At 39.3% G+C, this 25,871-nt stretch overlaps 1 protein-coding gene across 4 annotated transcripts in view; it reads left to right on the forward strand.

Moving 5' to 3' along the window:
- The first annotated feature begins 1,725 nt into the window (after positions 1 to 1,725).
- TCF12 (transcription factor 12) overlaps positions 1,726 to 25,871 on the forward strand; it is a 372,383-nt gene continuing 348,237 nt past the window's right edge. For all 4 annotated transcript variants that reach the window (XM_032174711.2, XM_032174712.2, XM_032174715.2 and 1 more), the window contains exons 1-3: positions 1,726 to 1,867; positions 2,854 to 2,950; positions 3,985 to 4,057. In XM_032174711.2, the coding sequence (XP_032030602.1) occupies positions 2,876 to 2,950; positions 3,985 to 4,057 (148 nt within the window). In that variant the 5' untranslated portion in view covers positions 1,726 to 1,867; positions 2,854 to 2,875. The remainder of the gene's footprint in view (positions 1,868 to 2,853; positions 2,951 to 3,984; positions 4,058 to 25,871) is intronic.

The raw sequence follows: 25,871 nt of genomic DNA on the forward strand, positions 1-25,871 counted from the left end.
CCAGGGATGTGACTAAGAACTTCGCTTGCTTACCAAGATAAGTAAGAGTGGATATTGGGGAGTCTAGGCCACCACAGGATCTGTCATAAGTTTCAGGTATAGCCAATGCAAAGCCTTGGAAATCCACCTGACAGCTCCGGTTGTGCCGTCCGCCCTCCGTTATCTGGGGTTTCCAAATTCTGGGATTCAACCAATTGAAAACAAAAAATGTAGTTAGGCTTACCAGGCCTGAAAATACATGAAAACATAGAGCCTGAAATATAGCCTGAAAATGTACTGCAAATACAGAGTTTTCTTTGGATGATTATCTCCTAAATACACCTTAACAACTATTTACATAGCATTTGCATTGTATTAGGTTTTACAAGTAATCTAGAGATGATTTAAAGTATATGGGAAAATACACCATTTTTATGTAAGAGACTTGAACGTCTTAGAAAATCCAGAGTCCGGGAACCAATCCCACGGATACAGAGACAACTGTACTAACTACAGTAATGGCATATGGTAGCTACATCTACCTCTTTCCATCCCAGTCCGGGATCCAAAGGCTCCTTGTTGCCATGTTGTCCTCGGGCGTTGGCTGCTTCCTCCCATTTGTTACCTTGGAAGTGTCTTCTTTCCTCAGTGTTTCTTCTGCGTGGGCCTTACCGGTCTTTACTGCTCTCACCTACCTGAGAGGCAAAACACTGGCTGCCATTCAAGAAAATCTCATTTCAGCCCAGAATCGAAGAACTGGGGTTAATTTTGTCTTCCTTCTACTCTGTGGCTTCTTTGAGGCCAAGTTCAGAACTTGCGCACAAGACAGTGGCTGTGTGACAGAGCCACCCTGGGCTGTCTCCGTTAGATGAAGAGACTGGCTTGATCCGTTCCCAAGAACTCGTCCCACGTGCAAATTCGGTGGCTCTGAATGGGATTCGGGTGGGAGGAGGTGATTGGAGATGTGGGGTCTGGGTGAGTGGGGTATGTGAGAACCTGAAGCTCACACAGCTTTGTCTGGTTTGAGGGACGTTTTGCCCTTTCTCCTGCATTCGGCTCTGCATCGAATCTGACCGGCCGCGCCTACTCCCGGGTCTCCCGTCCCCACACGCGCGGTGCCTGCGCCGACTGCAGCCCTCCTGGACGGGAGCCTCGGGCCCAGCTTAGGGCAGCGTCCAGCGTAACCTACTCGGGAATGGCAGCCTTCAGTGTTCTGCGGCCTCAGGTTCCGGGAAGCTCGGGGACCTGGGCAGCGAATCCAGATGCTTCCACAGCTGTGTCTCCGTCGCTCCGCTTCGGGGGCCGAGAACCAGCAAGACCAACGCGAGGAGGCGCCACGGTGCCTGTCGCCGCGCTCCCAGGAGGCCCGGACGCGGTTCCTCGGCGAGCGGTCGGGGCCTGCTTCTCAAAGTGCCTGCGAGCGCCTCACGCCCCTCCCCACCGGCCCCAACGCCGTCTCGCCTCACCCGACCGCGGGCTTTGTCCACCCGCCGCGGTGCGGCTCCTCCCCGTCCCCGCCGGCTCCTCCCCGCCCCCTCTGCCGGCCCCACTTCCTAGGCGGCGGAGCGGGCCGGGGAGGGAAGGGTTAAGCCGCGGCTCTTCCCGGCGCGGAGGGATCCGGAGGCGAGCCGAGCGCGGTGGTGAGGCCGCCTCAGCGAAAAAAATGTCCGCCTGAGGAGACCCACAAGTTCTATTCGGGGGGACCGACAGCCCGCCCCGGGAGGAAGGGGCGGCCAGGCCCGAAAGCCGCCTCCCCCTCCCAGACCCGAGAGCTCGTGCGGGGCAAAGTGAACCGAGCCGCTGGGCGGTGCAAGGGGAAGCCCAAGCCCGTTCTCCCGGCCAAAGTGAACTTTAATCGGGGTGGTTGGATGCGGAGACGGGGCGGCAGGTAATTGCGGGCTAGCGAGCGGGAGGGGGGCGGCGCGGCGGGGCTCGGGGCTGCGGGGCGCCGCCGCGTCCCTTGCTGGAGCGGGGGCGCCCCCGTCCCCCGCCTCAACTCCGCGCCCCTTTGTACAGCGCCAAACCCGGGGTCCCCTCCAAGTTGGGGAGCGGAGTCGGGGCGGAGGCTCGAGTCGCGGGCGCTCAGGCCCGCTGGCGGCGCGCTCGGCCTGTGCGACCCGTTCGGCGCTCGACTCGGGCCGGCGCCCAGGCTCCGGGGCGCGCGGGAGATCGGGCGGCTTCGGCCGCGGAGCCAGGCTCATTGTTCGGCAGGTCCGGGGCAGGGCAGCAAAAGTGGGAGGAGGCCGAGCCTGGGGAGGAGGACGCCGGACGAGAGCGAGAATAGTTGTCGGCGTTTCTGTTTTCTGTTTAAAAATGACCCTTGGATGAGCTGGGGGTGCTTTCCGACCCCCTGGGCCCGCCGGGGACGTCCGGGCGGCGGCGGCCGCAGACGCGGGCCTGCGAGCGGCGCGTTCCCTGCAACTTGTCAGTTCTATTGTTGCCGAGCGAGTGAGTCACTTCGCATCTCCGCTCGCCGCCGCTCCGCTCGCTGGACGCCGAATTGCCCCTCACCCCGCTCCTCGAGACCCCAGCCGCGGCCAGGTCCAGCGCGCGGAGCACCCGGCGGCGGCGCGGAGCAGGGGGCGCCGAGGAGGGGGCAGAGACTGGCTCGGAAACTTGGGGGAGAGGCGGCGAGTTGCGGGAGCCGCCGCGTCGGTCTCGGGCCGCGCCGAGGAACGCGTGGATTCCGGGACCCGGCGCGGGCACTGAGCCCTCCCGCCCCTTGCTCGCGCCGCGGTGGGAGCGAGTCTGGGTCCTGGAAGTCATCCCGGCGCCCCCAGCGCTCTTCCGTAATTTCCCCCAGTACCTATCTCTGTCCCCTCACACACTTTGGGCCTCGGTGGTCTCTCGCTGAGCCCATTTCCTCTGCCCTAGGACCTGCTAGAAGTGGCCGAAGATGAATCCCCAGCAACAACGCATGGCCGCTATAGGGACCGACAAGGAGCTGAGCGACCTGCTGGACTTCAGTGCGGTATGAGAGCTTTCCACGGCATCTTGGGGTTCTGCTGAGGTTTTTGTTTGTTTGTATGTTTGTTTTTAAATAAAGGGTGGGGGGAAGCAACGTGGAGACTAGGCAGCGTGAACTCCATCTGCTTTCTGCTTGAGCAGTAGTTCTCAGGGCTGGAGTCCAGCTCCCCCAAGTTGGACACCTGAACTTTGATGTAATGTCTAGACTTGCACATTTAAAACTTTAATGCCAGAGGGGTCATTTGATTAAACCAGTTGAAAGGAGAGCAATGTAATTATGACCTTTGGTTGAGTCACTCTCCCACCCCGATGATTATTGGGGATCTTGGACTTTATATGAAAAAGTGTTGTTTTTTTCTTCAGCACTCCTCACCATTTTCCTCTCCAATATCAGATGTAGTTTATGGTATCTGAAAGATGTCAGCGACAAGAAAAGTAGTCCAGAGCTAGAATTTCCAGCCTTCTGAGCAGAGTACTTTTATACACACACACACGTGTGTGTGTGTGTGTGTCTGTGTGTGTATTATGTTAACATGGGGAATGACTTAAAAACATCAACTGAAACCTAAGGACCCACTGCTTTTATTTTTAATGGGTTTAAGTCCTTTATTAACTGCTGTTACGAGGCAGCACCTATACCTGCTTTATACAATTCAGTTATAATCCTTACTGTATGTAGTAATTTAATTGGCCATAATTCTGACTGTATGTGTATATTAAGATGTAATGTAAATGTAATGAGATTCACTTAGTTCCGCAGTAAAGATCATGGGTAATACTATACTGTTTAAACTTAATAATCTTGGACTCTTCCATGTAAATGATCAGGTCTTCAGAACAAAAGGTAACCATTATTTCCAATTAATTAGGAAATAGTATCATTCAGTTATTTGCCTTTCTGGATCTGAATGTATCTCCAATTTTATTTTAACTTCCCTCTGAAATTTAATAACTGATGGATGACTTTTGGTGGACTTCTGTTTGCAAGGAATCTAGAAGAATTTCAGGACTAACAGATATATTTGGGTTATTTTGCAGATGTTTTCTCCACCTGTTAATAGTGGGAAAACTAGACCAACTACACTGGGAAGCAGTCAATTCAGTGGATCAGGTAAGATGATGTCTTAAACTAAAGATTCATATTTTGGTGGTGTGATACATTTTAGTAGAAAAATAGAAAGCATAACATTTAAATATTGAATATGTGTATATAAAAGGTGGAATTGAGTCAAGTGATAATTAGTAAGATTTATTAATTTTAAAAGATGACAGTTCCCTCCGAAATCTGTAGGAAATCAGTAGTTTCGTTTACAATTATTTAAAATGTTAGTGGGGTAAATTTTCAAAATGAATAGAAACTTAGATTTATTTTTAAATGATACGTGTTAGATGACTGAATTCTGTCCTATATCCAGATTACATTATGATAATGTTTAGAGTAAGTTAAAGTAGATCTACACACTAGTGATCTTGTCTTTAAATTTACTTTGAATACATTTATGACTACTGTGCTCCATTTTAAAACATTTATCCCATTTTTCTTAAGTATGCATTTTTTCTTTTTTTAACTTTTAAAAACTCATAATTTTAAAAGATTTTAGAAGGAAGGTTCATTCCAGTGTGCAAAAGCTGTAACTTTTTATTTAATTTAAATTTATTTCTTTGTGCCCAGAGTTGAAAAAAATAACTAAAGCCATGACAGCATCATCTTAAGAAAACCAACTGTCAAATCTCTGGACTGAAACTCAGTACTTCCTCTTTGATGGGTGCTTTTTATTTCCCCTGGTAAAATGATAGTTGATTTCTTAAAATACTGTGAGAATAAAACATCAGAAAATAAGGTTAATTTCATAACCACCTAAACACTTTATACCACTTTACATTCTAAAAAGTTTGTTTTTAAAAATTGTATACTAATTTATTAAAATTCATTTTTAATTATGAAATTACAGCTTGTGTGGAAAGTATAGCTTGTCCTTAATCATCTTAAGTGAAATGAAGGCATTTTTTGGATTTTAAGTAGGTTAAAGACTAATATTATTCTTGATCAAAAGGACATCATGAAACGATAGCCAAGTCCCAACTCTTCTCTCACCTCCTTCCATTTACTGGTAATCATCTGAAAATTGTTACTTTTTGGGGAGGGGGGAGAAAATTTAATAATTTTAAAGTTGTAGAAGATGGCTGTATTTCTTTGCTGGTGTTGATACATCTCATTTTTGCAACTAATAATTCATTCTCAGGAACCTTCAAATTTACTTTCACTAATACATAGTAGATGATGCTTAGTATTTTTTAAAAATGAGTCTTGATATTACTGTTGCCTACTGTTCCAGCTTAAATTGTGGTAAATATACATAACTGGACACTCACTGATACAATAACATGAACTCCAGGAACTTGCTATTAGAAGTGCATTCTATTTTTAGAATAAAGGCAATTACATTTATTTCACTTTTTAAACTTAAGAAGGATTTATGTAGTCTGTGAAATTAAAAAGTATATATGTGAACTGGGATATGGATTATAAGCATGGCATTGGAGGAATTTTTGGACTTCATTCAGTACGTTGCATTACACAAAGAAAAAATTATTTTTCTACATTGCAAATGGTCACCGTATTTGATTATTTGGAGTAGGAACTTCTAGTTTTAAAAGTTAGATTTGTTATCCATTGAAAGGTTTGAATTTATACACCTGTATTCAGTGGACTTAGCAATATTTATCTGTGTGTTTTGTTTTAAATGCTACAAAAGTTGTAATAAAAAAGCTGTGACTTTTAATAAATTAGTGAATGGATTTGAATTTGGGGAAGAGAAAATGGCACGTGATTTTTTTTTTCACATCAAGATGTACTGGTAGATATAATTTTTCTGTGGCCATTTCTTAAAGGGAATGTCTAAAAGAAATTGGTATAGTAACATTATTTTACTTATATATTTTATATTTATATACCTTATTGACATTTGAATAATCTTCTGCCCTGATTTCAAAGGATATTATGTAATACACCTTAATGCCTATGTATTTGCAGCTATTAAGGAGCTAAAGATCTGATTTTCCTTTTGAAGAGCTGCCGTAGTGAAGATTAGGGTTTTTTGTTTGTTTTCTGTTTTGTCTTTGGAGTAACATTTATAAAAACCTCATGCCGTTTGACTTATGAAAACTAGAGTTTATAGTCAGGTATTGTAATTTCCTTTCTTATTTGTCCTTTTTGAGGAAGACTCAATTTCACAGTGGGCTGTTTTTGAGAAACGATATGTAATACTTTCAGAAACTTTTTTAGCTGAAAGAATATATGCTATAGTATGTGATGTTATCTTTAGCCTTATTCCTGAAGCAAAACAAGTAACTCATGATAGCTGAGTTATTTGAGTGTCAGAAGTCACTATGGAAAAGATAAAGGTGTGTTTACTACTACTAATTTGTCTTGAGGATCTGTTATGTTCTTCCTTCATCAAGGTGTTAAAATTTTCTTCACATTATGGTGAGAGTGAATTTGTTCACTTGGTATGATAGGCTCTTTGAAGTGTTCCTGAAGTGACCTTGAGAGAAGCTTTTCTTTCTGTAGGAGTGAAAGGTCAGGCACTCTAATTAGGGCAGTGTATAGAAAGAAAGGGCAGTGTATAGAAGGAAAGTTTGTTAAAAGGATTGACAAAATGGAAGTGGTTCAGATGTTTAAATCCATGTCCTCAACTTCGGGGTTTGAGTGTGTATGTCTAAATTGTGATTTTGGGTTAGTGTTTAGTAGATTGTTTGTGTGATACCTGAAAATTTCCTTTGTTTTTGAATCCAAGTAGTAAGGGATGTTGTCATTTTGTAAGCCATCTGTAGATTTTGAGCATCTGTCTGGTATTTCTATCTAGAATGTCATTTTAACTATTAAGTAAAGCTTCACTTTTCCTTATTGAATTCAGACTTTTGTAACAGTATAGTTTCTTTTTGCCCAAAATTTTCAGAGATAATTGTGGGAAGTATTTTCTGGCTCTTAATTTTTAAAAAGGAATACAGTTTTTTGTTTTTCAGTTACTGATCTTTTTTTTGTGGGGGGGTTATTTTTAGATGTACTTACAGGCTTTTTGAAAATATTGACATAGGGCCAGAAAAATGAATTCTCATTAAATTACTCTTCAGTATTTCTGTTTTTAGATAGTTGTAGATTCATATGCAGTTGTAAGAAACTATAGAGATTCTGTATACCCTTTACCCAGTTTCCTGCAATAATACAATAATAGCACCTTGAAAAATTAGTACAGTGTCACAACTAGGTTATTGATAGTGATACAGTCAAGATGCAAAAACTGTTTTGTCACCACAGGGATTCTTCGTGTTGGTCTTTTGTAACTGCATCCACTTTTCAAGTAATTTAAAAAAATGGTAAGATTACTAAATGCCTTCTCACCCTGTTAAACGTGGAGTAAGCTTTTCACATTGCCATAGCGTTACTTGAACATATCAAGAACAAAATCAAGAGAAAACCAAAATTGTACCACTGTGGGTTTTTACGGAACTGTAATAGAAATAGGAATGGTGATTTTAGAGAGGAAACCAGGTTTGACCTTTCACTTAAGGTATTTTAAGGTTATGAGTAGGGTATCGTTCATATTATGTACATATTAGTGTTGAAATTTATAATAGCTATAATTTGTAGTAATACATACTTGTTAATATTGAGCCATGTTAGACATTTGCTTCAGGTAAGCTGTAGTGATTAATGAGAGTAACCACAGAGTCAGCAGGTGTGTGGGGAAAAATATATTTTAGGACAAATATGGTCTGCTATTAAGTTGCTAATTTAAGGTAAAAGGTAGCAAGGGAGTCTTTTAGAGAAAACCTGTGTATGAAAACTCAAACTTGGAAAACATAAAAATTAGAGACAAGATTACAACCATGAGTATTGTATACTCTTCAGGACAATTCCTGAACAATTGAAAAACAAGGCCGAGGTGGGTGGATCACATGAGGTCAGGAGTTTGAGACCAGCCTGGCCAACATGGTGAAACCTTGTTTCTACTAATCATACAAAAACTTGCTGGGCATGGTGGTGGGCAACTGTAATTCCAGCTACTCAGGAGGCTGGGGTGGAAGAATTGCCTGAACCCGGAAGGCAGAGGTTGCGGTGACCTGAGATGGTGCCACTGCACTCTAGTCTTGGCAACAGAGTGAGGCTCTGTCTCCAAAAACAAACAAAAAAAACCCACAAACAAATTGGTGTTCCCCCGCCCCCCACCCCGTAGTCATTGCTTATAATGGATCTGAAAAACAATTTGATTAGATCACAACATTTTAGGGGCATGTTTATTATATATAGTGAGGCATACTTACAATTACTATTTTTGTTTTCATTAGCCATTTAAACACAAATTCAAGTTTCTGTCTTCAAGGTATCCTTTGCTATATGTTTGAGTTTTTAAACAAGCCTTTTGAAATAGGAAGATAAAGTTGAAGATATCCAGCCTTGACTATAAACAACTTTAAAATTTTATACTTAATTGGGCAATAAATAATGCTCTCTTATTAAAGCCATATAGCCTTTTCTGCCCTTAAACAATTGGTAGCCTTTCTTGGAATGTCATTGCCTGCCTAGTGTTGTCAAAGACTTGGGTAATCTTGCTGAAAGAAAGTAAAAGTAACAGTATTAGAAAGGTTCTCCTGAAAAAGAAAAAAAAGTGCTATTTGTGGACAATGTGTGGAATGCCTTTTTAAAAGATCATTTAATAAGACTACTTTTGTGTATCACTTGAAAGTATGTTAATGGATGAGAATGTTGAAATTGCAAATCTGAATTGTTTGTGTTTAGGGAAGATAATGAGAAGACAAACAAATATATTCAAAAGACTAATGAATGACAGTCTGTTTTGTTAAATAGTTGTGCCGTAAGTATCTCATTTTTATCAGTTAACTATTTAATATCTACCTATGCATTCTTTTAGCAGTTTTTGGGAAGATGGGAAATAGAGAAGGTCACTGCTCAGAAAAAGTGGAGACATTTCGCTGGGCGTGGTGGCTCACGCCTGTAATCACAGCGTTTTGGGAGGCTGAGGCAGGCAGATCACTTGAGGCCAGAAGTTGGAGACCAGCCTGGCCAACGTAGTGAAACCCTGTCTCTATGTCTCTACCAAAAATACACAAAATTAGCCAAGTGTTGTGGCACATGCCTGTAGTCCCCAGCTACTAGGGAGGCTGAGGCAGGAGAATTGCTTGAACCCAGGAGGCAGAGGTTGCAGTGAGCCGAGATTGTGCCATGGCACTCCAGCCTGGGTGACAGAGGGAGACTCTGTCTCAAAAAAAAGAGAAGTGGAGAAATTTATTATTTAGATGGGAAGTAAAATACCGAGGTAAACTTCTCTAACATAGAAAATGTCAACAAACACACATAATTGTAGTTTGAATTGAGTCCATAAGAAAGAGGCTGTGCTGAAGAGTCAGGGAACTGGCTTAAGGAAAACTCAAAAATGTTGAGTTTAGAGTTGACTTGTAGTGGAGTTATGGACAATGAATTAGGGAAGAGAAGAACTGGTCTTCCAGCTGAGGAATAGCATGAGGAGAGACCTGGAAATGGGAATTTAGCTTGATCCAAGGGCCTGTACAGTTCAGAGAGAGAGAAGCTGGTTTTTATTCATCACCACTCCTTAATTCCTGGGGGAGCTCATATTTACATATTATTATCTGGAGCTGGACTACAGGTGTTCAGATCCAGAAATTACCAGTGAATAGCTGGGTGATCTTGTGTATGTTACTTCTCTGATTCTGTTTGTTAATCTGTAAAACAGGCTAATAATAGTCGTTATCCTTATAAGGTTTTTAGGAGTGTTCAATGAGTTAATACATGTAAAGTTCCAAGAATAGTGCCTAGCACATAGTTAGCTGTGGCGGAGTAAATTGTCAGTGGTGAGACACTAAAATAAGGAAGGCATTTATTTACTTTGGAGGACTTTATGCTAATCTAGGATGAGCTGGTGAAGGGTTAGATTTGGTGTTAGTGTAGGGAATAGGAAGGAAAAATACCAGAAGTAAAGGATTGTTAGAATTTGAAGGATTGGCTTTCTGTAGGTAAGAGAAATGACTGAAGATTGCAGTTCTGACATAATTGGAGGATAGTAGTGCTGGAGGTAATAAAGATGCTGAACTGTTTTTTACATTTTATATTTCACATGACCTGGGACTCTTCTGGCTAATTTGGAGATTTATGAGGGAAGCATGCTCGGTAAAGATGTTGGTTAAAAAGAAGACCATCTTTTTTCTGTATATAAAGTTAATACAGTCATAATTGAAAAGAAAATTGGAGAACAGAAAAAGCAAAAGGGGAAAAATTAACCTTTATTTCACTTTCCAGAGAAAATTGTTTGATTTATTTCCTTTTTGTCTTTTTTTCTTATAGTTCTGTTTGCAAAGCTGATAACTTAATGTTAGTTCATTTATGTCCTATTTTTTGTTTCACTTAATCTTCTACCATTAACATTTTCTCCTGTTATTAACTTGGCTTAAAATAGTTGCATGCTCTTAAATGGAATGAATATAGCATAACTTAACAAATCCATTCTTTTATTACTTGACCTTTAGGGATTTTTGTTAATTTGCTTTTTGATATGATAAATATTGTAGTACTGACCACCTTTTTGCGTATGTATGTGTTTTTGCCCACATTTTGATTTCTGTTGGTTAGGAGATGCAAATTTAGTTTTTTTGTGCCTACAAGTTAATAATTAAAGCTAATGAATTCTCTCAGGGAAATGAACCCAGAGGGAGATAAATTATCAGGCCAGGGATTGATGTTAATGGTGGAGTTACATGTATAAAATTAGTGACTTTGGTTGATTATTTAATATAACAATACAAAATTTTATTAGTATGTGAATGGAATGCATTATGACATTTGGAGCACATGTGTGCTTGTATACAAATGTGTTGTGTGGTGACTGGAGGGAATTCCTGTCATTCTTTGACCTGTGCTTATTGAAATGGAGTCTAATTGGAGTCTTGCCAGTGAGAGAGCCCTTGAATTCCTGACTTTTTGTGAGAGAGGCAGTATAGTGTAGTGGAAAGAGTTGGGCTTGGGAGCCAGACAACTGGATTGGAATCGATGACTTGCAGCTTACTAGCTGGATGGCCTTAGGCAAGATATTTAAATAATCAGAGCTATACTTTTTTCATTTGTGAAAAGTGGGTAATAATGCCCACCTACAGAATCCTTGTGAAGATTAAAAGGTTATCTATATATTTTCTCCTATAAAGCTGCTTCAAAAATGGTAGCTGCTATTATTGCGGTACCTTCTAATTCGCATTCTCGGTAATACTAATGATTATATTAGAAATCATTATAAAGCCAGTATTATAGCTAGTGTTTATTGAATTCCTATTATATACTAGGCATTGTGATAAGGAATTTATGGGCATTATCTCATTTTACTTTGGATAAAATGAAATGTTTTGTTTGTGGTGTTGGAAGTGAGGAAATACCCCTACAAGAGCAACAAATCAAAGTTGCTTTTAGTGCCATAAAATTGTGTATATGAAGTCTGAGAAGTAATCAGGCATACAAGTAGTTTCGAAAAGCCACGAAGTACCCAAGAACCTTAACTTTTCTTTTTTAGTTGATTTCTTCTTAATGTTATTATTTTGTAGACTATACTTTGTAGAGTGCAGAATAATGAAGAGAATGTGTACACCTTTTGAAAATCCTTTTCCATGCTTAGGCATCACCGCCACTTGAATGTAGTATTTTGTCCATATTCTTTCTCCAGCTACTTGAAATTCTTTCTGGAGTGAGGCATAGTCTAAATAATTAAGTAAAATAAAAATTACTTGACTTGAAAGGATAGAACGCCTGGAAACAGGTTGGAGAGAATGTTAAGAGTCTCTAGGGTAGAGCGTCTTCACTTTTTTTCTTAATGGCAGAGAAGAAGGAACATAAACTCCCTTGGAAGCCTGAAGCAGCACGTCGCAAGTGAGTGGAAGGAATTGTATCTTAAAAATTCATGTACATTTTATTTTCTGCTTGCTACCACAAACATTTCTGTAGTAATTTAAATATGTTTTCATTAATCATTGAGTAAAACTGAAGTTCTGAAGTTGCATCATTTTTGGGTTATGGCATTACCTTCCTCCTGTTTTTGGTTTGTATCTTTGGGGGTAAGGGCCAGGGTGGAATGGAATGCTGGCCAGTCCTTAATGAGAAGGCCAACTCTAGAGCATATCTTTAGCTGTATTTTTTCATGTACCTTTTCTTGCTCCTATAGAAGCCTGTAAAAAGGGATCACTACATCAGGGGGAAAAACGGTTTTGGTAGAAAGAAAACTGTTATTTTCATAAAGTGAAGCACAGATAGTTTTGTTAATAACATGACTGTTATTTGAAACTTCTTTCTGTTTCCAGCCAGATCATCCTGTAATTTTTAAAGATACCCTTGACTTGAAAAAAAAATGTAGTTTTTATAGAGAGAGCTTTGGGTTTTTTTTTTTTTTTTTTTTTTTTGGTTCCATGTTTAAAATGTGCTCTCATGTGTTCCAGGTTAAAAATGTGCTCTCATAAAGACCATGGTGAGTCATCCAAGCTACTGTAAGCTGCTTGGGGACTTAAAGATCACATTTAAAGATCACACAGAAAAGAAAACGGATTAGAGATTGGTTACTAATTTTTATTGCATTGGGTGGTGACTCAGGGATGAAGCCTTCAAGATAATATAATAAAACAATTTGAGATAAGGTACAGGACAGAAAATACTACCTTTTTTTTCCCTTAAAAAAAAACTACTACCATAACTTACTGTATTTTGGTTATTAAAATTGGGAAAATTTGGCCCAAGATGTCATTTTCTCAGCTCTGTGGTGTTAGGAAGGTGCCTGAATTTGAACTGAGAGAGTTTCTCTAAATTTGTGGTAATCTATGGAAGATCATTCTAGTTGCCAAATGGAAGTCTTTCTGGAGGCAGCCTCCCTCAGAAGTTGTCAGTGTATTTGCTTCTGTTAGTTTTGCCTGTGAGCTATTTTCAGGCTTTAAAAATGAGCAAGATCGACTCATAATTACTCTTTCATCACTTCATTGGTAGCTGATACAGTGAACACAGGTTGGACTTAATATAATCGTGGCTACTCCAGTCAGTGAGCGAATGTGCTGCTGCTGTCGGCAAGAGTTGTGAATGTTGGTTGGGCATGGCAGGTATCCCTGCTGGGAGGGAATTACAGGTATCCAGCTTCTTGGTCCCGGAGGCGTATGTTGTTGTTTGAGGTGGTTGGGGATGAATAAGTGGTTGGTTTGTACCTTTGGAGCAGAAAAAATGCTAGGCTCACTTTGAACAGTAGTGTGGTTTGGCCACAGGTCAGTTTAGAAAATCTGAGCTTATATGGCACTTGTGCCAAGGGTAAGAATCTTTGAGTTCTCCTGCAGGATCCTTTTAGGTTTTTCCTATTTGGAAACCCCACTATATCTAGCCAAGTTTGTCATGTGGTCCAGAGGCCCATTTACTTATCTGCTTGGTACTGACATACTCGGATTTTAGAAAATGTTTTTTATTGTTATTCTCAGTTGGGAATAAAGTTAAGGGGAAAAGTGTTTCATGTTGAATCTCTTGATAGGAACATATAACTTGAAATGATCATAACTTTCCAATTAGGTAGATAATTAGAGCCATTTCAAGACTGTTCTAAGTATCCTTAATATCTTTTATCTAAGCATCAGCTAGTTTTTTTTTTTTTATTCTAGGTGATAGCATATTTTATTATTTGTCAAGATCCCCTTTTCCCAGTTAGAGATCCACAGTTCCTTATCTGCAGTTTTGAAATCCAAAAAGATCTGAACCACAGTTAATTTCAGCATGAAGTATTTTGATGGCTAAATCTGATTTTATCTGAAGGGAGGCCATTGACATTCTCTGTTTTCCTAGTTCCTGTGTGGTTGCCAGGAGCTGATTTGTAGCATGTGACATATATAAAGCATGTGACATATATACCTATATACTATGTTTCCTTTCTAAAATCTGAAAAACTGAGTTCTAAAACCCACCTGGCCCCATGGATTTTAGAAAAGGTATTACGGAGATCTGTCTCTCTCTCCTCCTCCTCTCCCTCCTTCCTTCACCCCCCACCCCAGGGACTGTTTTCAACTCACAGTAAGAACTTTTTGTTCTCAAAAGTCTAAACTAGAGATTTCATTATTTTAAATACAGAAAAAAAAATTGTGGTGGACTTGTTTATATAAAGCAAATTCTTCCTGGAATATAAGCTTTTCAGGCTGAGTTTTATTCTTTGTAGTTTTATTCTGAGTAGTCCGCCCAATACATTGATTTAGGGAATCAGGATCTGTTTTGAGGAGAGAGAAGCTTTCTCATCTTTTGGGCCAAGGAGTGTGCTGATATTTCTCTGGTCAGTTAAAGCATGCAGGGAAGTTTTCAGGGTACTATCAGGAGAGTAGAATTCTTTTCATTTGGTCCCCATTTTGTATACATAAGAAGCATTATATGATCTCTACCACGAGGAAGCCTCAGCCCTGACCATACTCTTGAATTTTGACTGAGAGCAAACAGTTGAGAAAATCCTAATAGTCATCTTCAAGAAGAAAAAGTAGAGCCAAGATACTTTGCTGTAGGGAACAGACAAAATCAGTCTTTGGTAAACTTTATTCTTTCCTTTTATGTTGGTGAAAAGTTTTCATAGGTTAGTAGCATGATGCTTATTCCTGAAATACACTCATTACAGGCATCTTAATTAAAAACAAGTTATGATTCTGTTGAGTGTAAAATTTTCCTCAGGAGCTTGTTATTGGCTCAGACCTACTACTGTTTAATATAAACTATGAAAGTAATAATGAAGTGTGTGATAAACTAGTTTGCTGTAGTCTGTTTTGAGAGGTAGACCAGCAGGCCATTGACTTTTCTGGTGGCTTTGCAAGCCTGTTGCTTGTATTGTTGCTAGTGTTACTGTCTTAAGAATCATGATACAATGTTGAATAATTAAATCCACTTAAAGTTTGTAGGAGTTTGAGATGCTGTACTGCAGGAACACAAAACATGCCATAGTGCCAGGGTCTCTCTTGCCTTCATATTTGTATAATCCCTCTTCTCAAGCTTCAGAACAGTGCCTGTAGCGAGCAGACTCTATTCACATTGAGTTTGACTCCGGAGACTTGCCGAATAAGTTGTAATAGCAGTAGGACTTTGTCCATTGAATGACTGGGGGAAGGGGAAGAATCTTATTGTTTTAAAACAAAATCAGTGATGATAAGAGTACTTCATAAATATTTACTCATATGCTATTTACTTCATAACTCTTGTAGGAAGTTGGTAACTGTTCATTTTACAGAGGAAATAGAGAAATCAACAGTGAAATACATTTGCCTGTGGTTTCTTATTGCCCCTCAGAAGTAGCAAACTCTAATCAGTTGTCGTTGCACCTGCACTGATACCAATCTACAAGAGCATGGTTTGTCTTGAGGAGGAATTTAGTATCTCTAGAAATCTTTGAAATTTGTTGTAATAAGAAGTCTTATCTGAAGCCAGGGTGACAAAAAGAAAAAAAGTCTTAAATGGGGTACTGTTGATATTCTCCAAAAGTGCTTCAAGATTTATTTATTTTATTATTAGTATTAGTATTAGTATTATTTTGGGAGACAGAGTGTGGCTCTGTCACCCAGGCTGGAGTGCAGTGGTGCAATCTCAGCTCACTGCAACCTTTGTCTTACGGGTTCAACTGATTTTTGTGCCTCAGCCTTCCAAGTAGCTGGGATTACAGGCACCTGCCACCACACCTATTTTTGTAAGTTTTGGTAGAGACAGGGTTTCACCCTGTTGGCCAGGCTGTTCTTTAATTCTTGGCCTCAGGTGATCTGCCCACCTTGGCCTCCCAAAGTGCTGGGATTATAGGCGTGAGCCACTGTGCCTGGCCGATGTATTTTTATTAAAGAGAAAACAGTATAATTAAAAGCCTCCATAAAATAGTTAATTATGGGCTTTATTTTTAGTATTTCGAGACATTAAATATAAATAGCTACAACCTAAGATAGCTTTATAAACGTGTAATTCTTTTTTTGTGTAGTCTTATTGTTAAGCTGTCTTTAGACTTTGTGAGTTGGGAAGAATATGAAATTTGATAGTTGGAAGATATTGGAATATTCACAGCTACCATTTAGTTGAGGTGAGTGAAAAGAATGTTGCTTCATAGTATGGAAAATATTTATTATTTCCCCTTTTTCAAAGATTTAGTATTTAGTTATAAAAACAAGTTAAAGTGGATGGAAAAGATTCCAAAAGTAGTTTAAAATTTTTATCAAACATACAGAAGATATTTTAATACAACAGAACTTTTAATTGATTACGTGAAAGGTAATAATGCTAATATTGAAAGGGTTATGATTAGTTCATTTTGTATTTTTATTTACTTAGAAGTAGATTGGGCTGTTTTTTGTTAAAGAGCATCTGTAGGTATTTGAGTGAGTACCTACTAATGCTCTGTTTTTTGTTCTCTGTAGAATGGTTTAAGGTAGTGGAAAATAGAGATACATTGTGGTATATTTGAAAGGATCATTTTGGAGATACAAAGTCTTGCTTTAGTGTTGGCTTTATTATTTACTAGATATGTGATCCTAGGGCAGAATATTTTAACCTCTCGGAGTCTGTTTATCTTCTGTCTAAGATGAGGACAATAAAAATACTGCCTAAGGGGGTTGTGATAATGAGCAGATTAAAAGTTTTTATGGAAATTCTAAAATGTGGAGGTTTGTGGTCTGTACAAATATTAGTTATTAGGTGGCATAGCAAGTCTTCAAAGGGATTCGAAGCTTTTCATATACATATGGAGAGAGGGAATCTTCATGTAAAACTTAAACATTTCTGATGGTCAGTTGTTGAAGATTAAATCAGGTGACTGAGAGGAACACTAGCCTATGGAACTCTTTATAATTTTTAATATGTAATTTACATATTATTATATATAAAAATATATATTTCATCAGAATGAAATATATATAATATTTGTATATAATTCATCAGAATCTCAGAATTCTGATGAACCATCAGAATCTCTTATAAATTCATCAGAATCTCAGAATTGTTCGGATGAGTCTTTTTGGCTAAATGAGGGAAATTGAAGCACTAAAGTAAAATAAATCCTCAGACATAGTCTTTGTGAGGATTCTGTTAATTGTATTCCAAACCATAGAGCCCCCATATTAGTGCCCTTGAGTCCTTTATTCTCAGCTCAGTTTTTAAAATGCTTGTTGAGGATCTGCCGTAGTGACAAAGTTAACCCTAGGCTTAAGTATGAATGTGTGACAGCTGAATAGTTCTTAGGAATAGTCTGCTTTTACTTTGTACTTAGAAGCAGTAATCTCAACAAAATTTTAGTAACACTAAAGAGTTAACCTTTTAAAGAGTTAAAAGTTCAGGTACAGTTTTATACTCCTGAGTGAGGAGGAGAGGATGCAAAGAGGAGGTTACAAAACGCAAGAGGAACTCTTGTCTGCTGTGTGCTTATGCTTGAAGCTAGAGAATCTGACGTAGTCATATCCATGAATGACAGGACTTGGGGCTGCCTGCTGATGATGCTACTGTTTCCTGGTTCTTCGTGATTAGGACTTTGTGATGAGGATGCCCCTGCAGCATCCAGTATTGTCCCTTTCCATTTGGAGTGTCTGTCTGGGTATATAAAACACCTGTCTTACCTTATATTGGGAAATATTGGGATTTTCCATGACTTTCTAAGTATCTTATGCAATTGTGTTGTTTGGAAGTTTTTACATTATTTTGAAGAAGGGAATTGACAAATCCAAAGTAAGGAGACTACTGGGTTCCTTTGGATCCCAGTGCCAGTAGGGCCATTGAGGTAGCTTTGATGGAGGCCAGTGTACTTGTGGCCTTCATAAGAGCTATTTGCTGATTGTTCTTCAGAATAAGACATTAACTGGGTTTGGGAGAAAAGGGTCATGGGACGATTTGACAGTTGCTTGACTGGACTCAAGAAAATTCTGGGGCATCGGTCTAAGCTTCTCTCTTTGTAATAATTCCTAATGCTTTCTTGAAGATCTATCTTAAATTGCAACGATGAGAATAGCTGGTAGGTGAAACAGCAAAACTAAAGACCTTGGAAATGGATAGTGAGGATTCTTGAATATAACTTCTAAGAATCCTGGGGCCAAGTGAGGTAGCTTATTTTTCTCTGTAGCTAATTGCTTGCTATATAATCTGTTGCTTTGCTACTGGACATTGCAGTAGTCTCCTCACTTGGTCTTCTTGCTGCCAGTTGCTCTTTTTCCAATCTTAGTCTGCTTGGGCTGCCATAACGAAATACCATAGATTTGGTGGCTTAAACGACAGAAATTTATTTTCTCACAGTTTTGGAGGCTAAAAGCCTGAGATCAGGGTGCCAGCATGGTCACCTTCTGGTGAGGACTCTCTTTCTGGCTTGCAGAGGGATACCTTCTCACTATGCCCTCAGTGTATGTGTGTGTATGGTGGGAGGGTCTCATGTGTGCCCTTTGGTGTCTCTCCCTCTTTTTTTGACAAAAATTTTTGTTTCCGTAGGTTTTTGGGGAACAGGTGGTATTTGGTTACATGAGTAAGTTCTTTAGTTGTGATTTGTGAGATTTTGGTGCACCCATCACCCAAGCAGTATGCACTGAACCCAATATGTAGTCTTTTATCCCTCACCTCCCTCCCACCCTTTCCCCTGAGTCCCTAGAGTCCAAGGTATCATTCTTATGCCTTTGTATCTCATAGCTTAGCTCCCGCTTATGAGTGAGAACATACGTTGTTTCGTTTTCCATTCCTGAGTTAACTTCTCTTAGGATAATAGTCTCCAGTTCCATCCAGGTTGCTGTGAATGACATTAATTTGTTCCTTCTTATGGCTGCACAGTATTCTATCATGTATATATATACCACAATTTCTTTATCCACTAGTTGATAGATGAGCGTTTGAGCTGGTTCCATATTTTTGCAGTTGTGAATTGCTATAAACATGTGTGTGCAAGTATTTTGTTCATATAATGACTTCTTTTCCTATGGGTAGATACCCAATAATGGGATTGCTGGATCAAATGGTAGTTCTACTTATAGTTCTTTAAGGAATCACCACACTGTTTTCCATAGTGGTTGTATTAGTTCACATTCCCACCAGCAATGTAGAAGTGTTCCCTTTTTACCACATCTATTATTTTTTTATTTTTTTATTATGGCCATTCTTGTGAGAGTAAGGTGGTACTGCATTGTGGTTTGGATTTGCATTTGCCTGATCATTAGTGATGTTGAGCATTTTTTCATATGTTTGTTGGCCATTTGTATATCTTCTCTTGAGAATTGTCTATTCATGTTCTTAGCCCACTTTTTGATGGGATTGTTTGTTTTTTCTTGCTAATTTGTTTGAGTTCCTTATAGATTCTGGATATTAGTCCTTTGTCGGATGTATAGATTGGGAAGATGTTCTTGCACTCTGTGTGTTGTCTGTTTACTCTGCTAACTGTTCTTTTGCTGTGCGGAAGCTCTTTAGTTTAATTAAGACCTACCTCTTTATCTTCGTTTTTGTCACATTGCTTTTGGGTTCTTGGTCACGAAGTCTTTGCCTAAGCCAACGTCTAGACGGGTTTTTCTGATGTTATCTTCTGGAATTTTTAAAGTTTCAGGTCTTAGATTTAAGTCCTTGATCCATCTTGAGTTGATTTTTGTATAAGGTATGAGATGAGGATCCAATTTCGTTCTCTTACATGTGGTTTTCCAATTATCCCAGCACCATTTGTTGAATACGGTGTCTTTTCCCCACTTTAGTTTTTGTTTGCTTTGTTGAAGATCGGCTTTAAGTATTTGGGTTTATTTCTGGGTTCTCTATTCTGTTCCATTGGTCTGTGTGCTTATTTTTATACTAGTACCATGCTGTTTTGGTGACTATGGCCTTACAGTCTAGTTTGAAGTCAGGTAACGTGATGCCAGATTTGATCTTTTTGCTTAGTCTTGTTTTGGCTGTGCTGGCTCTTCTGGTTCCGTATGAATTTTAGGATTTTTTTTTTTCTAGTTCTATGAAGAATGATGGTGGTATTTTGATGGGAATTGCATTGAATTTGTGGATTGCTTTTGATAGTATGGTCATTTTCACAATATTGATTCTGCCATGATTCATCCATGAGCATGGGATGTGTTCCCGTTTGTGTCATCTGTGATTTATTTCAGCACTGTTTGGTAGTTTTCCTTGTAGATGTCCTTTACCTCCTTGGTTAGGTATATTCCTAAGTATTAAATTTTTTTGGCTGCTATTTTAAAACGGGTTGAGTTCTTGATTTGATGATCAATTTGGTCGCTGTTGGTGTATAGTAGAGCTACTGATTTGTATACTTTAATTTTGTATATGTTAAATTTGTATCCGTTAATTTTACTGAATTCATATATCAGTTCTAGGAAATTTTTTTTATTTTTTTATTTTTTGAGACGGAGTCTCGTTCTGTCTCCTAGGCTGGAGTGTAGTGGCGTGATCTTGGCTCACTGCAACCTTCTAGGAGCTTTTTGGAGGAGTCTTCAGGGTTTTCTAAGTGTATGATCGTATCATCAGCAAACAGCAACAGTTTGACTTCTTTACTGATTTGGATGCCTTTTCTTTCTCTTGTCGGGTTCTCTGGCTAGGACTATATTGAATAGAAGTGGTGAGAATGCACATCCTTGTCTTGTTCCAATTCTCAGAGGGAATGCTTTCAACTTTTCCCTGTTCAGTATTATGTTGGCTGTGGGTTTGTCATAGGTGGCTTTTATTACATTGAGGTATGTCCCTTATATGCCAGTTTTGCTGAGGATTTTAATCATGAAAGGATGCTGTATTTTGTCAGATGCTTTTCCCACATCTACATCTGTCAAGATGATAGATGATAGATGACTTTTGTTTTTAGGTCTGTTTGTGTGGTCTATCACATTTATTGACTTCTGTATGTTAAACCATCCCTGTATCCCTGGTATGAAACTTGCTTGATCATGATGGATTATCTTTTTGATATGCTGTTTGATTCAGTTAGCTAGTATTTTGTTAAGGATTTTTGCATCTATGTTCATCAGTGGTATTGGTCTGTAGTTTGCTTGTTTTTTTCTTTTCTTTTCGTTTCTTTTCTTTCTTTCTTTCTTTTTTTTGAGACAGTCTTGCTCTGTTGCCAGGCTGCAGTGCAGTGGCGCGATCTTGGCTTACCGCAACCTCTGACTCCCTGGTTCAAGTGATTGTCCTGCCTCACCCTCCCAAGTAGCTGGGATTACAGGCACGTGCCACCATGCCCAGCTAATTTTTGTATTTTTCATAGAGACGGGGTTTCATTATGTTGGCCAGGATGGTCTTGATCTCCTTACCTTGTGATCCACCCACCTCAGCCTCCCAAAGTGTTGGGATTACAGGCATGAGCCACTGTGCCCGGCCTGTAGTTTGCTTTTTCTGTTGTGTCCTTTCCTGGTTTTGGTATTACGGTGATACTGGCATCATAGAATGATTTAGGGAGGATTCCCTCTTTCTCTGTCTTATGGAATAGTGTGAATAGGATTGGTACGAATTCTTCTTAGAATGTCTGTTAAAATTCTGCTGTGAATCTGTCTGGTCCGAGACTTTTTTTTTTTTTTTTTTTTGGTGGTAATTTTTTTATTACCATTTCAGTGTCGCTGCTTGTTTCTTTGATGTTTCCTAGCACGAAACCCATCATTAGGGCCCCACTTCATGACATCATCTAGCCTAAACTAACTTTCAAAGGCCCTGTCTCCATTGGGGATCCATCAGATTCAGGGTTAAAGCTTCCACATAGGAATTTTGAGAGGATGCAAACATTCAGTCCGTAACACAGTCCATTTCATACACTTAAAATCTCTTCTTCCTGTGATTTGTCTCAGGATCTACTTTGTTCCCTGCTGGGTATCAAAACAAAAGTGTCACCTTAGCATTTATGTTCTTTAATAATCTGATGGAGACGTAACTTAGCCAGTCTTATATTCACTGCTTTTCAATCTGAATTGTGTGATTCAGTCACACTGGTTTCTCCTCACCTGACCTCGTACTTCCAGTTATTCTTCACTCCCAACCTGGAATACTCTTTGCCATTCTTGTGCCGTTTGAATTCTCTTTCATTTATGAAATCTTCCCCAGCCTTTCCAGGTCATAATTTTGTAAAAATGTATTCCATTAAATAAGACTATCTTTGTATTTGTGTACATTCTATACAAATGTATACATTACAAATGTAACATTCATTTATTTTAAGGACTCTTGGGTGGAGGAAAGTGCTAATTCTTTTTTTTAACCACTGAAGACAGAGCTAAAGTCAGTATGGCAGCTATGCCCAGTAGATTTTGAGTGCAACTAATTATTGTATAATAGCTGGTCAGCCTCCTGAGTTTTAACCCTATAATTAAAAAAAAAGTCTGATGCCTGCTTTTGATGAATATTGAACAGAGTATTTCTGTTGGGAAATTCTGAGGTTTTACTTACCCTAACATTTTTTAGAATACTGTCATTTGGGTTTTTTTGTTGGTTACTGTATGTATATTAGACAGATTATAAACTGTGGAAGCAAAGATAGTGCTTTACACTTGTGTTTCTGCACAATACCATGCTTTGAGGTTAATAAACACTTGGTAACTATTTGATTTAGGGTTGGAGATGTGTGATAGGTTGGTGGAAAGATATTAAATTCCCCAGGTTTCATTTTCTTTCCTAGCACAAGCTGCATGGTGAGGCTTCAAGGAAGCACTGAAACTTACGTTGATTAGCTGACTGGAGACGTGAGGTGTTCATTTTTGAGAATGTTCCATTTGTGTTCTTGCTTATTCTGCTCAAGGATGAGCAAGAAGTGGCCAAGCAGTAAAGCCATGGAGGTTGTATGTGAAAACAGCTGGTTCTGTAGAACCACAGTCAGCTCTAGCTCTGAAAAGCAAAAAGAAGTGATACTTTCATAGTTTTTTTTCTTTTTTTTTTTTCCTGATGGTATGTAGCACTTTTGGTCTTTAGTAATGTGAGACTGAGGGGAGAATGGCTTGTGTGATTCTGGGATTCATTGGGTAGAGGAGCTCTGTTTTATGAGGACTCTAGGAAGCCAGTAGTTGGCCAACACTTTGGAAACAATATTTTTTCTAAAACAACCTTGATTTTTTTTGTCCAGTCGGGCCAGGGAGGAGAGGTTATGTAATCTAGTATTATAGTAGATGTGAGGAAGCAGTCATAAAAGCAGAAAAAGATAGTCTTATTTAATGGAATTATGAGTTCATTTTCCTGGTCAATTTTTGATAGAGGTGAACCTTTTATTTAATACTCTAAATCATCTTTGGTTTTAGAATTTGGGGCCAAAGCTGCTTTCGTTGATTGTAGGAAATATGTTGTCTTCATATTTTGAAGTTAGACTGCACATCTAGACATGATGTCTTTAGCAATTGTTTCTTCTCCTTCTTCTTCTTCTTCTTCTTCTTCTTCTTCTTCTTCTTCTTCTTCCTCCTCCTCCTCCTCCTCTTCCTCCTCCTCCTCCTCCTCCTCCTCCTTATTCTTCCTTATTCTTCCTTATTCTTCTTCCTTATTCTTCTTCTTCGAGATGAGGTCTGACTCTGTTGCCCAGGCTGGGGTAGAGTGGTGTGATCATAGCCTGCTGCATCCTTGAACTTCTGAACTCAAGTGATCCGCCTGCCTTGGCCTCCTGGGGATAACAGGTGTGCGTGACCATGCCCAGCTACTCTTTTTTTTTTTTTTTCTTTTTGGGTAGAGACAGTATCTCACTATATTGACCAGGCTGGTCTCAAACTCCTGACCTCAAGCAGTCTTCTCACCTCAGCCTCCCAAAATGCTGGGATTACATATGTGAGCCACCGTGCCAGGCCTTTAAATTATTTATTATTATTTTAGGCCAGGTGTGGTGGCTCACATATATAATCCCAGCACTTTGGGAGGCTGAGGCGGGTGTATCACTTGAGCCCAGGAGTTTGCGACCAGCCTGGGTAACATGGTGAAACCCTGTCTCTACAAAAAAATACAAAAATTAGTCAGGTGTGGTGGCATGTACTTGTAGTCCCAGCTATTCAGGAGGCTGAGGCGGGAAGATCACCTGAGGCCAGGAAAACTGAGGCTGCAGCGAGCCAAGACTGTGCCACTGCACTCCAACCTGGATGATAGCGTGGGACCCTGTCTCAAAAAAAATTTTTTTTTTTTTTTTGAGATGTAGTTTCGCTCTTGTTGCCCAGGCTAGAGTGCAGTGGTGTGATCTTGGCTCACTGCAACCTCTGGCTCCCAGATTCTAGCAATTCTCCTGCCTCAGCTTCCTGAGTAGCTGAGATTACAGGCGAGTGCCCCTACACCCAGCTAATTTTTTGTATTTTTTAGTAGAGACAGGGTTTCATTATGTTGGCCAGGCTGGTCTTTAACTCCTGACCTGAGGTGATCTGCCTTCCTTGGCCTCCCAAAGTGCTGGGATTACAGTTGTGAGTCACGTGCCTGGCCTTTTTTTTTTTTTTTTTTTTTTTTAGATTAGGAATTGAGTTGACTGCTCTGATGTGATTTGGAGAGACACTGTTAGTCTCGCATATAGAATTTGGAAAAATCCTGTTTTAGGAAAAGCATCTCTCTCTCTCTTTTTTTTTTGAGCCATCGTTCCCAGCCGGAAAAGCATCTCTTGAAGGTTAGGGCATTTTGTGAGGAGAGCTCTAGGGCTATATCAGTCTGGAGGTATGATCTCTTATAAAGATAATAATTCTCATCTCAGTAATCTTCCTTAGGACAAAACATTCTTCATTGTAAGCTTCTCATTAACTGAAGTCCCCTTGATCTGAGATTTTGACTCTTAGAATACTCTTTTCTGTGTCTCAATCCTCATATGGTTTACCTCTGAAATATAGAATATATTTTCTTGTGTAGCCTGATAGAGTTGGTTTGGTTTTGTTTTTCAAACAGTAACTTTCATTGATTGTAAAACTTCCAGATTTCTGAGATGCCGCCTTACCAGTCTTAAGGTTGATTTTTGGTACTCTGAAAGTGCCCATTTGCTCTCTGTGAAAAGAGCAGGTTTGCATTTATTCAGTGATTCTAAGATGAGATAATTGGTATTTTTATGATTTGAATGGAGGCTTTGTATTTTTGAATTTTGTGAAACAAAGCTATGTTTGTAAACACATTTCAAAAAATAAATGCCACTTTTTGGTGAAGATACTCACTGAATAGCAAGAAAGTTCAGAAAAAGGAGCTTTTGTTAACATTTAATAATAATCTGACTGTTTTCATTGACTATCTCATTGATGTTTAAAGGGTACCTGATGTTTAGAACTTTTTGTATTAAAAATAATCCTCAGGCTGGGTTGTGTTAGGAAAATATTTTCTGGTATCAAATGCTTCTTTGCCAGTTTGGAGTTTTTCAACTATTGTCTTGGTTTAGAAGAGGGTATTATAAGCAATATATTTCAATGTAAAGATAGTCTTGGGAAACTGTAGGAAAGCATTTGTTTAGTGCCTGATGTAAGATGAACAAGTTGCTATAGTATCGTATGGATAACATAGAACTGTTTTGATACGGCTCAACTGGTTTAGGTGTAAATAAATAGTATAAAAGCATTGAGGCAAAATCTAAAGTAAGTCTTCAGTTTTTTAAAATTAAAGTGGTTTTAATTTTATATTCCTTTCCATTTCTTTCTTTAAAGACTTTGTTGGCTTTTTAATGAAATTGTCAGTTCAGATATGAACGTATTATTTGCAGAGGAAGTGCGTTATATCTGTTTGCAGTGTCTAGGTGACATAGGAAGAAACTGTCAAATTTAAAAATTTTGAAAGCCTGTATCATGTGACTGAAAATGTTTTAACTACTTCGGAAAAATTGCAAGAACATAAGCCTAAGCTGAAAAATTTAAACAGTATGGAAGGATATTTGGTGAGAAACAGTCATTCCTTCCTATACCTCATTCCCACTCCTTGGCAGAGATTTTCCTCTGTTCAGTTTCTTCTCAGAGCTTTTCATGTATAT

This window comes from Hylobates moloch, unplaced genomic scaffold, assembly GCF_009828535.3.
Source record: "Hylobates moloch isolate HMO894 unplaced genomic scaffold, HMol_V3 SCAFFOLD_14, whole genome shotgun sequence".
NCBI lineage: Eukaryota > Metazoa > Chordata > Mammalia > Primates > Hylobatidae > Hylobates > Hylobates moloch.